Here is a 17,173-nt window from a genome sequence, read left to right as displayed (position 1 = left end):
AGTCTGACAATTTTGTGTTAAAAAGAATGTCAAGGGCTTCCCTGGTGGCGCAGTGGTTCAGAATCTGCCTGCCAATGCAGGGGACACGGGTTCAAGCCCTGGTCCGGGAAGATCCCACATGCTGCAGAGCAACTAAGCCCGTGCGCCACAACTACTGAGCCTGCGCTCTAGAGCCCACGAGCCACAACTACTGAGCCCACGTGCCACAGCTACTGAAGCCCACGTGCCTAGAGCCTGTAGTCCACAACAAGAGAAGCCACCGCAATGAGAAGCCCACGCACCGCAGTGAAGAGTAGCCTCCACTAGCCGCAACCAGGGAAAAGCCTGTGCGCAGCAACGAAGACCCAATGCAGCCAGAAACGATAAATAAATTAAATAAAATAATAAATAAATTAAAAAAAAAAGAATGTCAAGCAATGGGAACGCTTATACAACAACTGGTGCAAATTTATAATGAACTGGTTCAAACACTTCGGGAAAAAATTTGGTATGATGTACTAATTTTGAATGTTTACATATCCTGCAACCCACCAATTCCACTTTTGGGTATATATCCTAGAAAACCACTGGTACACGAGCACCCAAAGCCACACGTAAGAGCATTCATAACAAAGCTGATGAAAAATATTAATTAGAAATAATTTAACATAGACAAGGTAATGGTTGAATATGTTGTGATATATTCATACCAGTATTATACAAATGTGAGAGTGAACAAGTATGAATTATAATGTAATAATATATCAAGTGAAAAAGAATTACACGTCATGAAACCAATTTTTTAAAGCTCAAAAAACCTAAATAATAAATTATTTAGGAATACATTTAGATATGGTAAAACAGTGATTAATTATAATATTGAATGAAAGTAGCAAGTTGCAGAAGACCAGAGTATGACACCATTTTTATAAAGTTCTAAAATAAGCAAGACTATGTATTATTTAGAGATACTTAGAGATTTATGTGGTTTCACATGTAAAATAACATATAAAAACCAATAACAAATTGAAATGGTAAGACCAAAATTCAAGATGGGTTATTCTAGCAGAAAGCAGGGGGTTGGGATGATGCAGGGGCTCACAGGAAGTTTCAACAGAATTGCTTATGTTTGGTTCATTCTCCATGTGGTGTGTTCACTGGTGTCCATCTTGGTATCATGTTTTTTAATTTACAAGTATATTGCATATATTATTTTGTAGTATCAAATGCTACATAATAAAAATTTAAGCTATACAAGATTGTTTTTGCTGAGATGGCTGTTATTCCAGCTTCTCCTTCCTTGGGTGCACTTTTGTGTACCCCCAAACTCAAATGAGGGTCACAGACCTGAAAGAAGAGGAAAGTGTGTTGTGAGATGATATATACCAATGCTGCCTGAGTTCAGCTCAGAACTAGTGATCTTCCCAAACTGGATGTCATAAAATGACAGAGCCAGTTCTCTGCTACTCTGTTGGGTTATATTTCAATTTGGTGGCTCTTTTTTTTTTTTTTTTTTTTTTTAGTGTATACTGTATGTTTAAAATGCTCTGCTCAGGAGTTCATGTGGGCTTCAAGTGGTCCTCGGCCATCAAGTACCTTCCCATCCCACCCCACTAAAATTCAAAGTTGCTTTTACACATTTTAAAGGAAGGGTAGAAAATGTTCCTTTGTCTAAATTACAATTTTTGTTTTAAATATGTAGTTTGTTTGTTTGTTTGTTTGTTTTTAACGCGGGCTGCTCACTGTTGTGGCCTCTCCCGTTGCGGAGCACAGGCTCCGGATGCGCAGGCTCAGCGGCCATGGCTCACAGGCCCAGCCACTCTGTGGCATATGGGATCTTCTCGGACGGGGGCACGAACCCGTGTCCCCTGCATCGGCAGGCGGACTCTCAACAACTGCGCCACCAGGGAAGCCCTGCTATTTTAATTATATGTCTTGGTGTGGGTCTGTTGGGGTTCATCTCGTTTGGGACCCTCTATGCTTCCTGTACCTGGATGTCTGTTTCCTTCTTCAGATTTGGGAAGTTTTCAGCAATAATCTTATCAAATGCATTTTTGATCCCCTTCTCTCTGTCTTCTCCTTTTGATACAAATGTAGGCACGTCTGATGTTATCCCAGAGATCTTGCATGTTGCACTTGTTTTTGTTTGTTTTGTTTTGTTTTGTTTTTTGTCATTCTATTGTTCTGATTGAGTGATTTCCATTCTTCTATCTTCCAGATCACTTATGTGTCCTTCTGTGTCATTTATTCTGCTACTCATTGCTTCTGGAGTATTCTTTATCCCAGATACTGAATTATCTATGTTTGATTGGGTCTTTCTATTTTCTAGTTCCTTATTAAAATGATCTATGTTTAGATCATTTCTCTTCCTGATTCAATTAGCATTTTCATTACCAATGATTTGAATTCTTTATCTGCTAAGTTGCTTATTTCTGTTTCATTGTTTTTTCATGGGTTTTCTCTTTCAGTTGAGAGTAGTTCCTCTGCCTTTTCATTTCACTTAAGTTTCTCTGTGTCTATGAACCTAGATGAAACAGTTAGCTATTTTGGTTTTGAAGGGGTGTTCTTATGTAGGAGTGTCCCTATGCTATGTGCATGTGCCCACTGCCTTTGGTGGGAGAGCTGGATTTGATGTGGATGCTAGCCATGTCTTTCCTCAGGGTGAGCTGGCAGCTGTCACCTTGGTAGGGGATTGGGCTGGAGGGGGAGGAGCTAGAACTGGAGCTGTGTGTGAGGCAGGACGTCCTCTCTGCTCAGTGGTTGTCACTGCCCTTGGGTCTGCTCCCAGGTTGCTGGAGTGGAAGCCCCGAGGGTCAGGCTTGAGCTGACTCTTCTCCCTTAAAGTGTGTGTTTTTCCTTCTCTTCACTCTGGAATCTTTGCCCCAAAAGGAGGGGAGTGCTGAAGCAAGTAGGGCTCAGGGGCTTACAGAGTTTGGCTCGGATGTACCCCATGATCCTGTCTTTTCACTTGTTTCACTTGTGGCCACCCCAGATCTAGTGCTAGGCTGTAGTATGAAGTGAGTGGGGCCAGAATGTTCCTTTGGCTTGGGCTAGGGCATGCAGCAAGGTGGTCCTGAGCTGTTTCTGGGGTGCCACTTGAATATGTGCCAACAATGGCTACCTCCATGAAGGGCTCTCTTTATATCACAATTTTCTTTTAAAAAGATCAGCTTTTTTAAAAATAAATTTATTTATTTTATTTATTTACTTTTGGCTGCTTTGGTTCTTTGTTGCTGTGTGCAGCTTTCTCTAGTTGTGGTGAGCGGGGGCTACTCTTCGTTGCAGTGCCTGGGCTTCTCATTGCGGTGGCTTCTCTTGTTGCAGAGCATGGGCTCTAGGTGCACGGGCTTCAGTAGTTGTGGCATGCGGGCTCAGTAGTTGTGGCTCAGAGCTCAAGAGCACAGGCTCAGTAGTTGTGGCACCCGGGCTTAGTTGCTCCGCAGCATGTGGGATCTTCACGGACCAGGGCTCGAACCCGTGTCCCCTGCATTGGCAGGAGGATTCTTAACCACTGCGCCAACAGGGAAGCCCAAAAGATCAGCTTTTACAGGACAATAAAAACATGACCTTCTAATGTCAGTTTACAAATAAGTTTCAGAAACACTTCCACTCTCCAAAAAAATAAAAGATAAAGCTAATTAGAGTTACAACAATAAAGCTGTTTGTTAAATCCCTTTTTATTTCATGTTTGTCCTTAGTGCTTTAATTATTATTTCTTACTGAGGAACTTATACCAAGGTGAGAAAATTCCCAAAAAAGACCAAATAGATACTTGCTGCCTGACACTTGTGTTCTGTGTGACAGTTTACATGCCATAAGCTTCATTTCTCAATAGCAAAATAAGCCCTTTCTCCATCTGCCATAATCATTTCCCCAGATTTGGAATATGTCTCAATTCACTTATTTGCTAAAACTGACCTCTAAATTTATCTTTTCGGCCAAATAGAAGGGAGCAAGTGGATTCTCGCTACCTCCACTCTTTAAAAGCAATAACTGAATAATGTATATTGTTGTCAAGCCAATCTAAGCTGCTTTGGGGCAAGGATGTTGTCTCTCTTGCATGTTCTTCACAAATGTGTATGTAATGATTAATTTCTATAGACATTAACTCCATAGAAAATATGCTGATTAATTGGAATCTAGATTCTAGCTTCTTTTTCTTACTTCCAACCAGGGGTCAAAAATTCAAATGTCTGCATGTGTGAAGGCTTCATGTAAGACAATAGGGAGTGGTAAGAGCTACTGCAAACATGAGCGCAATATCCTCTCTAAAGGCTTTCAAATTTTAAAATAACAATAAACACTATAAGAGCTTTAAGTTTTTTGATTGACCAAATTTGTTCCAACAACCAGCCAGTTTTCTAATTCTATATATAATAAAATGAAAAGTGTCTTTTGTCCTCCCTGTTTAGAGTCAAAACATGTTCTCTCTGGATGAGATTTTAGAGACCATCCTTTCTGTGCCTTCTTGATATTATAGATACAACAGCTGATAGGCAGAAATCTCTTACCTTCGTGCACGAACTTTTCTCGCTCTGAGTTCAAAATGGGACTTTGAGCTCTGGTTTCCAGACCCTCTGCCTAATCCTCAGGGGACCTGAGCAATGGCCCCTGGGTGGTGGCAGCCTCAGATGATGGAGTGGCAGCAAGGCTGGCAGCCCAGGTGGGCTCTGAAGGCTCATTCTCTTTGTCCTGGGCTCCAGAGACACTGACCTATACAAAAAATCCACAGTTTTGAATCTGGTGATATCAAGTCAAAAAAGCTACTTTACTTTGGGGAACACTTAAAGAAAAGTTTCTCCCCAGTTCTTCAATATTAATTATTTCAATAAAAGCTCACGAAACGATGCCTCTCCCCTATGTCAGGCATTCCTGAATAGCTAAGTTATGGATTTTCTGACCACCTCGTGGTCACACACATTTTTCCCACTGCCAGGCACAAATGCTCTTGTGCTGGGCCTTTCAGAGAGATCTACCTGCAGGGTACAAAAGATGTGAGTTTGGGAGGAGTTCATCTTCATCCTTTTCTTAGTCAGTTGTATGAAGAGGGAGAATAACCACTAATTTCTTTGACCTTTTTTTTTTTTTAATGGCCTTTTCCTCTCTGTTTACTAAAACTAGAGAACTTAACAATATATTCCAAAATATCTACCATGAACTCCACCAATGTTGAGATTGGGAATTGAAGTGACAGAGGACAATAATACTGTTAAAATAAAAACAATAGCAATCACTTCTCATCTCATCCTATTATCTGGACCCCAGCAAATGTCAAGTGCTGCAGGATGCTTAGCTTCTAAGAAGTTCTGAGAAATGTATGCTAGCTAAGGGATAAAGGATTATAATTTCAAAAGCAAGTTTTCTGAACTAAGATTTCCAAGTTTCATCTAAATTTATGATATGTAGTGAAACAAGGAAGAAAATGTGTTTTGCTTAAAAACTTAAAAAAAAAGTCACATCAGTTATTCTTGACTACAGTTGCCAGGACCTAGGACAATCTTTTATTGGTCCAATTAAGTTCTTTTTCTTTTTCCTTGGACCCCAGCTACATGAGGTTGAATTGATAATTCATTTCAGTCCTAGCACAGTGTCGTCATTTATCCTTGCAAGGCCCTCTCTTGTTTGTTTGCTTTTGTTTATTTATTTAAATAGGCAAATCTGTGAACTAGGTAAAGTCATTTTTGATGCTTCCTCACCTGTGTTTCCTGTCATCTTTTTTTTTTCGCCGTACGTGGGCCTCTCACTGCTGTGGCCTCTCCCATTGCGGAGCATAGGCTCCAGACGCGCAGGCTCAGCGGCCATGGCTCACAGGCCCAGCCGCTCCGCAGCATGTGGGATCTTCCCGGACCGGGGCACGAACCCGTGTCCCCTGCATCGGCTGGCGGACTCTCAACCACTGCGCCACCAGGGAAGCCCCCCTGTCATCTTATGACCAAAGCCAGCTGTCACCATTAGCTGCTCTCTGCCATCTAAACTGTTCCACTGCTTTTGATTCTGTACCCACCCCCCACATACACACAGTGCGGAAGAGCTAGCTAACTCTATTACTCATGTGTGTATATTTTTACAATAATTAAATGATTATCAGAGCAAATATTTCCATTGGACTGGTCTGGTTATCAGCCTATATAAAGGGCACTCAATTCAAATACAGTAGTGATGTTTCACTAACCCCAAACACATCTTTTGGTACAAATGGAGGTAGAACTGTGGGTCAGTTGGCATTCCTCTTTCTTTCAGAATGATCCTGGATATGCAGATGACGATTTGAGTGAGAATTTTGTTATATTCATAGAGCTACAGAATTTTAAGTTTAGAGGAAACATTTATCAGTACTTCATTTTCTATGGAGGAATCTGAAGCTCCAAATAATTAATAATTAATAATCTAAAGCTTCCCCCCAATTATTGGTAAGTTAGTGGCAAAATTAGAAATGCCCTTTTCAGGAAAGAAGTACTGTTTTTTTTTTTTTGTTTTTTTGCTTGCTCATATTTCATTTTAAGCCAAAAATAAGTTAAAAGAAAAGCTTGACTGAGGAGTAGCTTATCAAACATAAAAAAGACAACAGACATTATGGCTACACTTGAGATATACTGTCAGGTGAGAATGTTCCTTTGAAGAACTTCACTGGGCAGCATGGTTCTCTTAAAGGAATTAACTCAGCCTCTAAATAACCATCTTGTTCAAGTCTTAAGGTCTCATAAGTCATTCTTTACCTCTTGTAAGTTTAGGAGTGTATGTTTTCTTTCTCAATTATGTCATTATTTGGGAATTTTTTTTAAAATAAATTTATTTATTTATTTTTGGCTCTGTTGGGTCTTTGTTGCTGTGCGCAGGCTTTCTCTAGTTGCAGTGAGCTGGGGCTGCTCTTCATTTCAGTGCGCGGGCTTCTCATTGCAGTGGCTTCTCTTGTTGTGGAGCATGGGCTCTAGGCGCGTGGGCTTCAGTAGTTGTGGCACACAGGCTCAGTAGTTGTGGCTCACGGGCTCTAGAGCTTAGGCTCAGTAGTTGTGGTGCATGAGCTTAATTGCTCCGTGGCATGTGGGATCTTCCCGGACCAGGGCTCGAACCCATGTCCCCTGCATTGGCAGGTGGATTCTTAACCACTGCGCCACCTGGGAAGCCCTATTTGGGAATTTTGACTACTAGAACATTACACCTCAGGTTCTAGAACAAGTGAAATATTTTTTTTTCATAAATGAGAATAATTTTATATTTTGGCTCCATGAGATTTCAGTTTATTTAAGCAAATACATAATTATATTATGTATAGTTTACATAATACATAATTATGTTATATATTATAGTTTGCCATTTTTATAATTTTCTTATTACAAAAACAAACATGTTCATTGAAGGGAATTTACAGAATCTGGACAAGCAAGGAAGAAACTAGAAATCACAAGTGATTCCACTTCCCAGAAATAATTGTTGTTGATACTCAGGTGGTTTTTTCCCCAGTCTTTTTTCTATACGCATATATATTTTTTTAACAAAATATATACTGTATGTTTGGTTTTCTGGGGTTTTTAAATTTAATATATTATGTTTCCATATATTTTACTGTGATTCTATAACACCATTTTGAATACAGAATATACATAACTACAATAGCGTTTTTTAACATTTAATTTATTTGTTTTTTTTTTTTTTTTTCTGTAGAAACCACATTGCTCATCCTGGTCAAGGAACACACATATTTGAGCCTTGTGAGACAAAGTTTTACCAATGTATACTTTCACTAGTAAGTGTCTTCCCTTAAGCTATCACCATTTATGAGACATTATGATTGGAAAAAGAGATCAAGTTTGATGGGTCAAAAGTCCTCCAACTGATCTACCTATAGCCCCACCACTTCCTGCTTCCTTCCCACGTTTGTAACGCCACGTCCCACTCCTCCCAGCACACCCTGCTACGCTCTCATTCCTTCCTCTTCCTCACGCTGCCTCTGGTTCTCAAAGTCAGTCCTCCCACCACCGCCCAGGAAAAGTTCGTCCCCAGCAGCAGAACCTTCCCTAGGGACCCAGTCAGTACTAAGGCCCTCCTTCCAGAAGGTGCATGGTACCTCTGCTGCTCCATACTTGGCCCTGACCATGCAGAAGTTAACCTTTAAGCCTATCCTCTCAATCATTTCTGGTTTCACATGTGTAAATATCACTTTCCTGATAAGACAAATTAAGCCATGCCACATTTCTCTCTCTCTCTCTCTTTTTTTCTTCCTTCCTGCCTTTTCTTCTTTATTTAAAATCTTTATAGCATGGAGGAGGAAATATTTGCCACTGGATAAGTTCAGAATGGGTCAGAGAGAAAGACAGAAAGAGGGAGAGAGAGGGGGATAGAGGGACACTTTGGATTCATTATTCAATTCCTCTAGGCTTTATTATTTTTTTTTATTGATTGATTTTTTTGGCCATGCCACACAGCATGCGGAATCCTAGTTCCCGGACCAACGATCAAACCCGCGCCCCCTGAAGTGGAAGCAGCAAGCAGTCCTAACCACTGGACTCCCAGAGAATTCTCTCCTCTGGGCTTTAATGTCATCATTTTAAAATAGGAAAAGATTAGTCCCTAACATACCTTCCAACTCTGAAAGTGGGATATAAGCCGCCCCAAACTTTACTGGCAGAATACACACCGAATTCATGATAGTGGCTGCTTCTGGAGAGAGGAGGAGGAGGTGAAAGAGACTCTGAAGGAGAACAGCAAGGACTCTAAGTTTATCTGAAGCAACAGTGATGAACAGAGGGAAATACCAGTTATGTCTGGGTGGTGGGCACTCCAGTGTTTGCTATATGCGTTCTCTGTTATTATTATTATTATTATTTATAAATCTTAAACCTAAACACAGCAGGCTGCCTATCAGCTCTGCACACTTCTGCTCCCCCCACACTGGCCTGCCTTGGAGGAGACGAATGGCCCCAGCTCCGAGCAGAGCTCACACAGTAAAACACAGCAGAGGAGCCGGGCACATGAGGGGCCGACACCTGGAGGCCGGGCTGTTCCGTGCAGCTGGACAGGCAGATGTGTTATGTATGCTCAGTCCCTTCTAGCCTTAGAGCAGATCTTTAAGGGGAGAAAACAGATTTCAAGCAGCATCCAAGAATGTGAGTGTATGACCTAAAGGAGGATAACTAAGTAGGTGCCACACAGTTCTAGAAGGTCCTTTGGTTTCTGATTTCCGAACATTTTCCTCATAACTCATTACCCAGAACCTTGCATATATTGCAGACAAGCTCTTTAAACTTGAGCTCCCGTCTTCCCTGGGTGAGTGCTGATGATCATGTGTATTAGCCCATGTGCTCAGACTTAGCTTTCCCCAGCAGTGCAGGGCCACGTTTCTCCCAGTCAGCAGTGGGGATTCTTCTCCTGCCAGCTGGGGCACTGCCAGGGCCTTCAAGGTGCCTGGCTTCGCAGGTTCTGACCTTGATTGAGGCTTCCCAGGTAATAATGCTTCTTTGCCAGGTCTCTCAGCACGCAAGCACTTAAACTGAATGCTCTCCATTTGCATTTAAGGTTGCTGAGGGCTGTGAGGAACACCTTGAGTTTGGGCTGCACCTCCCCTGATCGCTTGCAGCTTTCCTAGAGGGAAACTGCAGGATTTTGTTCTGTCTAAACCCTCTCATACATTAGCATAATGTCCTCCATTCTGGCATTGCCCAGTAAAGGTTTTCGACTGTTCTAATCACATACTTTTACAAAAGGAAGAATATTCTGGTAATAATCCCTTATTTTACAAATGAGGAAATGGAAACCTTAAGAAACAGGTGATTCACCCAATGCCAGGCAGCTGTCAAATCTCATTTCTAAGATGTCATTCACTGTGAAATACACTATAAATTTTAAGTCTAAAAAAAGAGCACAGCACACTAAGCAGATGCACACCAATCTCTGACATAATAAAGTAGGAAAAGTATAAATTCTGGAGACAAGGAAATAAAGGATTTAACTTCAACATTGAGACTACAAGCCAAGTTTCCTGACTTCCAGATCTTGGATATTTTTTCTAGATCAGTTTGCAATATGTTATTTTTTTCTTCTCCCTAAGAGAGGAACATCTTATATTCTGAGGCTAATAAGTCTATGATTAGCAATATATGAGGCTTCTACAGACACATCACCTGGCAATACTAATAATTCATTTTTATGCAGTTTATCAAGAAGAGTTTGAGGTTTTTTGGCTACCACAATGAGAAAGTATTAATTTTACTTTATAAACAAATAAATTATTGTATTGACCAATATAGCTATATCTGTGTATGTGGCTTAGTCAAGGCCACTTACAAATAATTAGGTCTGATTTCAGGAAATCAACTTAATTTTCGTGTCAGTGGAGAAAATAAACTAGTATTAGGCTTAGTCCCAAGTCTTTTGAAAGTTTAAAAAGTCCATGTAGTTTGAAAGTATTGATTATGGACTTTGAATAGGCTACTTCATTCAATAGTGGGTATAATATGATGGAGCAGCTTATAAAATTTTACTTGAATATGACATAAGGAGAAAATATAGATGTCCTCAAATATTTGTGTCTTTTTCCTAATCTGTCATGGGTATTCAGTACCAAGTTAAAATATAAGCCATGGTACTAAAGACAGGTTTTTAAGAAAATTCAGCCAAAATGGAATCATATATATGATAAATAATTCAATGATGTTATTTTTAAAAGAGCAAAGATATAAAATGACACTATCAGCAAGTAATGGATAAGCTGAAGAGGATATAGAAAAGAGAGATGGGATAAGAGTTTTGAGACCATATTATTAAATACTGTTAAGAAATGATGAGGCCCTGATCTAAAGCAGTAGAGGTATTGATGAGGAGGAAGGAATTGAGAGCATAGATCGAGGGATGATAAGAACAGACCAAAGACCATAGTACCAACAAGTGGGGACGATACAGTGAAAACAGAGCTACAGGTGTATCCCAGGTTTCTTGCCAGGTACCCGGCTGGTTGGAGGGACCATACCCCTAGGAAGGAAATCTGGAGGACCAGCACGGTGAATGTATTCCATGTTGAATGCCTTTGGGGCACCCAGAAGAAGATGTGCACAGACAATCAAAATGTGAATCTGGGACCCAGGAGAAAGGTCTGGATTGGGGAGGCAGATTTGAGAGTTAGCACACGTGGCTTTGGAACTCAGAAAGAGAATATGGAACAAGAAGAGAAGCAGGCTAAGGACAAATCTCAGAAAAATTGAGTTTAATATTAAGGGGTAAACAGAGAAAGAAAAAACCCAAAAGCAATTGAGAAAGAATGCTCAGAAGAAGGACAAGGAGAGAGACGACTTGCAAAATCAGAAATAAGCAGCGGCACGGTGATACATGCAAAAGAGAGATTAGGTAAGAATATGGCAATAAAGATTGGGCAATTGAAGAGTTGTTGGTGACTTTTCCAGCTGAGCTTCAGGGGCATATTGGAGGCAGCAGCCTGACTTCAGAGGGTTTCCCAGGGGAACAGAAGTGAGGAAACAGTGAGAGCCAGAGGGAGATGGAGAGAAGGAGAGTGAGGGTGCATGTGTGCTTGTGAGGGGCAGAGACAGCAGAGACTGGCCTGTGGAATAACTTTATTATATAAACATAGAGATCGGACAGTAGCAAAAGGCACATGTGAACTAAGAGAGGGTTTGGGAATTTTTGAGATGGGAGAGGCTGAAGCCTATTTCCTGACTCTACGGAAAGAGTCAGAAGTGTCGTCAGGAAAGGGTACCACGGGGAAGGAAGATCCTCGTCTTGGAAGAGGCAGAAGGGAATGGCCTCAGAACACAGTAGGGGACAAGCAGGTGTCACATCAGAGTTGAGGACAGAGCCCATGGTCAGGTCTGAGGATGAAGGGACACATCCAATTCCATTATCAAGGCAGAACCTGCCTAAGGCTCTGGTTCTCAAAGAAATTGCCAGTGGAACCCTGGCTTCAGAAGTGGCCCTCTTTAGATGGATCTTGAGATGGAGTAAGAACACATAAGGGTTATGGGGCATTGAGAGTAAGAGATGGAAGAGATGAAAAAAAACGAAAATGGAGATGGAGATCTTTGAGCAGCTTGTGTGATAATGAAAGGAGGGGAGAAATGCGGCCAGTGGAATGGGGACCAGGGATAGGGTCTCACTAAAAGAGAGGATGGACAAAGAGAGGGCAGGACAGCCAGCAAAGTCAGCCTGCTGTGTTAGTTTTCTGTAATTTACATCTATACAGAACATCCATTTCTTCCATAGAAATGAGGAACCGGCATGCTCGGCTTAAGGCTGGCATTGGACTCTACATCAGGACCATATTAAATAGAAGGAGGGGACTCTGAGCTCCCCCTTGGCCTCCACCATGCCTCTCCACCTCATGCAGGAGCTACTCAGAGGGACTCTTGCCACACCAGCTTGGCTGTCACCTTCACTGTGTTGCTGTGGAATCACTCCTCATAGGAATCCCACAGCCTCCTTTCTACAGAGAGAAAAAAATCTCTGCTGCCAGTTATCTAAGTTATTTGCAATCTGGGGACAATTTTTCATAATACAAAAAAGGACCTTTATGGAAAGGGTAGACAGGGCTTCTTTCCTTTCTGCTCTTTCAAGGGGGAAAGAAATCTGTAATACTGTTACAAGAAACTGGCTTCAGTGAATAAACACTCTTTGCATTGACATTAATTATGAATACATTTAGAATGACAAGAAGTGACTTCATATATGAAATCCATATACTTATTTGCCTAATGGGCCATTACTGGATATAGCCACTTGGTCTGATTAAATGATGTTTACTTGATTTAATTGCCCTCTTCCCATTTATATCTGGGAAATCTTTCCCCAACTGGCCACACCCAGAAAGAATAAAGGAACATCAAGTACCAACATTGTTAGTCCCATAAAAGATAAGGATATTTTTATGTATACAATCTTGTTAATGATGGTATAGTTGATATCTTTCACCGAAGGAAATCTTCAGATTTCTTTTTCTAACAGTTGGTATAGCCTTGGTTTGGTCCATAAGTATTTATTGAGCATCTACTGTGTGCAAGACGAAGCACAGTTTTAGGACCTGAGAGACACAAAGTTTAATTAGACACAGATGTCCTCAAGGAATTTAAATCCATTAGGAAAGTTAAGGTACATACAAAAATAAGTATTAACAATGTTAAAATGTGATAAATTCCAGAAGAAAGTATAAAGTATCCTGAGATTTCAGGAAAGAGGCAGAATAGAATGGATGGACACATTTAGCTTCTCAAGACTGGCCTGAAAAGGCAACAGAGCTGGGATTGCCAAAGCATTATGAATTTAGTGGAACCTGGGAAATCCTTCTGCTTTCCATATTTCCCAATACATCTGTTTGTTGATGTATAGTGTACATCATGTTCATTCCACAACTAGATAAAATAGTTCAAATGCATGTCCTTCTTGACTTAAATCAACCCATTAGCTTAGATTTCTCACAAAAGTGTAATAACTGATATCAGATTTTCCCCTAAAAACAGATTTTGATAGAAAGGAGAGGAAGAAGGAGTACAGAGATAGGTGTCTTAAGGAGTGATAGAAGAGACAACAGAGAGGAAATAGAGACGCAAAAAGGGAAACGGCTTCTGAGATTGTTTATTTATTTTGCAGTATTGCCTAGGGTAGGCTTGGGAACCATCTGAGGATTGAAAGGTTTTGACAGATTCATGTTACTTTAGGTGTTTTGATACTATAATTATACTTTTAGATAAAGGTGGGTGTGCATGCACAGATACATACATATGTTTTTGTATTTATGTGTGTGTATACATTACATATACATATGACCGATCTAAAATGTGAATATAAATGCATATATGTTTGTTCAGACTAAATATCTATTAGGATCGTTCACTTTTAAAAATTCACTCTTCGGTGCTTGTGCAAAGAGAGACAGGGTGAGAAGGTGTAGAGACAAGAGGGACTATCCAAGTTCAGGTTCATTACAAGCTCCCACTATCTCAGTCAGAGGGCCCCTACGGAGATCCAGCTGATACCCACCCTGTGACTCTTGGTGTTACAAATCTAAACTATTTTGGATGTCCTCTTCTTATGCCCCCGCCCCGCCCCCGCCAGCTACTAGAATGCCTCCTCTGTCATAACCTGTTAGCATCACTTTTCTCTCAGGGCATCTAACTTCCTGCGTCATGACACCAGAGGCACAAGCTCTTGTCTCATTCTGTGCCGTTGCCTTGGATGTCCCTCAGCCACCTCCGCTTTGGTACAAAATAAGCCCATTATTTTCCTTCAGAGGACCCTACCCTGCCTCCTATATTCTCCATCTCAGTGGATGGTGTTTCAGTTCACCTCATCTCCAAGCTAGAGATACATCCGCCCTCCCCAAACCCTTTCCCTAACCTCCAATCCATTCAGTCACTAAATCCTGTTCATTCTACCCCAGAAATGGCTTTCCAATCCATGTATCCCTTTATTCCAATGGCCCCTGCCTTAGTTTAAGGCCTCATTATCTCTCACCTGGACCATTACTCCTCTTATCCCACCTCCAGTCTCCTCTCCCCCTCCTCCTTCTATTTATCTTTCATAATGCAACCAAATGTGACCATACGACCCTTGCTTTTAAGACTCTCCTGCTTTCTCCTGGTTGCCTGGCCTATGGATGAAGTTCAAGCTCCTTAGCTTGACACGTGGAGCCACTTATAATTAGTCCTCTAATTATTTGTCCAGTTTTAACTCTCGCCCTTCTGCCAGATACACCTTCGGCTCCAGTTAGATTGAACTTGTCCTCATTTCTTAAAATGCCATTCCCTTTGGATTTCCCCTTTGCCCCCACATGTTCCCTTTTCTTGGAAGTATGCTTCCCCCTACTCTTGCCTTCAAAAACACTTACTTAGTCTTAAAACTCAGCTCAACACCACCTCCTCTGTAAAGGCTTCCATTACTCTGCCCTGAACTTAACTGTACCGTCTCTTGAGCTTCATCCGTAGCTCTGCTAAAGTTCTTAATACCTCTTGTACTTATCCATTCACTGAGAGACCATGGACTTCTCCTGGGCAGGAACTGTGTCCTAAGAGCCACCCCTGAGCACTGCAGTAAATGATCAATACATGCCACTGGAATTCATTATGAGGAGAGCTCCGTTTAGGCACCACTTGCTGGATGAAACCTGAGTTTGCTCTTGTGTAGGAAGTTTTTAGAAAGGGACATGGGTTGACTAAGGGAAGAACAAAGGGGTAACTCACACAAGCAGGAGTAGATGGACTGTGTACATTACTGTCTGTAACCTACTTTAAAATACTGAGTAAAACCCAGAGTTGGCAAATCCCCATGGGCCAAATCTGAGTCTTCACCTGTTTTGGGAAATAAGTTTTATCTGGACACAGCCATGTTTATTCATTGAAGTACTGGCTATGGCTGCTTTTGCATTTCAAAGGCAGAGTTGAGTCATGGCAACAGAGATCCAATGGCCTGCAAAACCCAGAATCTTTACTATATGACCCTTTACAGAAAGGGTTTGTTGACCCCCTGATACAGACCATGTGATATAAATGCGTGTGTTAATTTCAATCTACAATCCAGGGGCAGTCTGTTGCCCTAATTGGAATGTCTCATCTCGAAGTCAGTTCGTATTTAATCAAGTAGAAATATATTAGAGGCCTTTCTGTCCCTTTTTGAACATAATATAAAAATCTTGTGAGTCCTGTAATCTATCCCCATAGGAATGGCATCCTAGGCCTGACTCCTGAATGGTTCTGCATCCACCTCCTGATATGGAGGTTTCTCAGGGCCTTAGTCCAACTATACAGTTAGCTGAATCCTGATGCTTGAATACTGTTGCACTGGCTCAAAATGAATCTTTCATGTCTATGAAGACTTCATAAAAGGACAGCACAGGGACTTCACTGAGCTTACAAAATAGGGACACTGCTGTGTGCCTGCTTGCTAGACGATGTCCATACATGCAGTGAACATCAGTCCACAGCTGCTTTAGTTGTAACTTGGTGGGGAAGAGACTACAACACTCACTTACCAGTAACTATGAGAGGCTCTCCAGTTTTCACCTAAAAGAAACTAACAGTTGCTTGTGACCTGATCGGCTGAAGTCAGTTCCCAGAAGCTTGCTCTAAGGATGATCACATTTGTCTCAATACATTCAGGAGGTAGTTCTTTCATGCACAGGTGATTGGGGAGCTCTGAAACGAAGCACCCACCTTGTGTGATATGCATGCATGGTTTCCCTCCCTGTCCCCACTCTGGGCACAGGCGGGGGAAGCTAAATGAACAAGAGCGTGGATTGGAAGCTGGGAGAGTGCAGGCTGAGCATGTGTGCACTTGGAAGAAACTTGAGAGGGTGCAAAGTGGGGAGTGGATACCCAGACAGATGAGGGAGAATTGTGACCCCATACAGAAAGATCTGCCAGTGTGGCAAGATTCAAATAGTATAGTATTAATTGATTCAAATAGTATTAATTGATTCAAATAGTATAGTGTTAATCTGTTCTAATGTACACGATTACTTTTGGTGGTGGCAGGGATATAACATAAAAATATTATTTGTAACATTTAATAAATAATTATAAAATATGGAAATATTAAAAAATCTCATATTCAAGCTCATAAGCCCCAGAGCTATTTCAGAGCTAGAAATCTGGAGACAAAAGCCTGCTATTTAGAGCCAAGGACCTGAAAATATCCATACCTCAGTTGATTCTCGACAGCGTGGGGCAAGATTGTCTTTGATGTAAAACAGACTGAATACACGATTTTAGGCTCACAAATTAAGCAAGACAGTTACTTACAGACTCAGAAATTTCTTTCTGGGGTTCTGGAGCGGATTCAGTGAGTTCTTCCCCCGATATCCCAAATCCAGGTTGAAGCAGTGGTGAACCCAAAATATGAGAGGTAGGATTCAAAATCCTCACAACTTTTTTTAAACAATTTTTGCTTCAGGGTATCTATCTTTTAAAAGAGAAGTAGAAAAGGGAACAGGAGGAGCAATGAAACATCACTCAAAATCTGTTTAAAGAGACCTTTTGGGGGCTTCCCTGGTGGCACAGTGGTTGGGAGTCCGCCAGCCGATGCAGGGGACACGGGTTCGTGCCCCAGTCTGGGAAGATCCCACGTGCCGTGGAGCAGCTGGGCCCGTGAGCCATGGCCGCTGAGCCTGCGCGTCCGGAGCCTGTGCTCCGCAACGGGAGAGGCCACAACAGTGAGAGGCCCGCGTTAAAAAAAAAAAAAAAAAAAAAAAGAGAGACCTTTT

General features: G+C 41.4%; 1 protein-coding gene across 1 annotated transcript in view; it reads right to left on the bottom strand.

The window, feature by feature from the left end:
* Positions 1 to 17,173, bottom strand: part of COL28A1 (collagen type XXVIII alpha 1 chain) — a 173,497-nt gene that overhangs the window by 17,122 nt on the left and 139,202 nt on the right. Inside the window, 3 exon segments of the mRNA XM_060107715.1 lie at positions 4,561 to 4,692; positions 16,713 to 16,812; positions 16,814 to 16,868. Coding sequence (XP_059963698.1) covers positions 4,561 to 4,692; positions 16,713 to 16,812; positions 16,814 to 16,868 — 287 coding nt within the window.

This window comes from Mesoplodon densirostris, chromosome 9 (genome assembly GCF_025265405.1).
Source record: "Mesoplodon densirostris isolate mMesDen1 chromosome 9, mMesDen1 primary haplotype, whole genome shotgun sequence".
NCBI classification, from domain to species: domain Eukaryota; kingdom Metazoa; phylum Chordata; class Mammalia; order Artiodactyla; family Ziphiidae; genus Mesoplodon; species Mesoplodon densirostris.
Note: the sequence above shows the minus strand (reverse complement) of the source record. Positions and strands in the feature narration are given on the sequence as shown.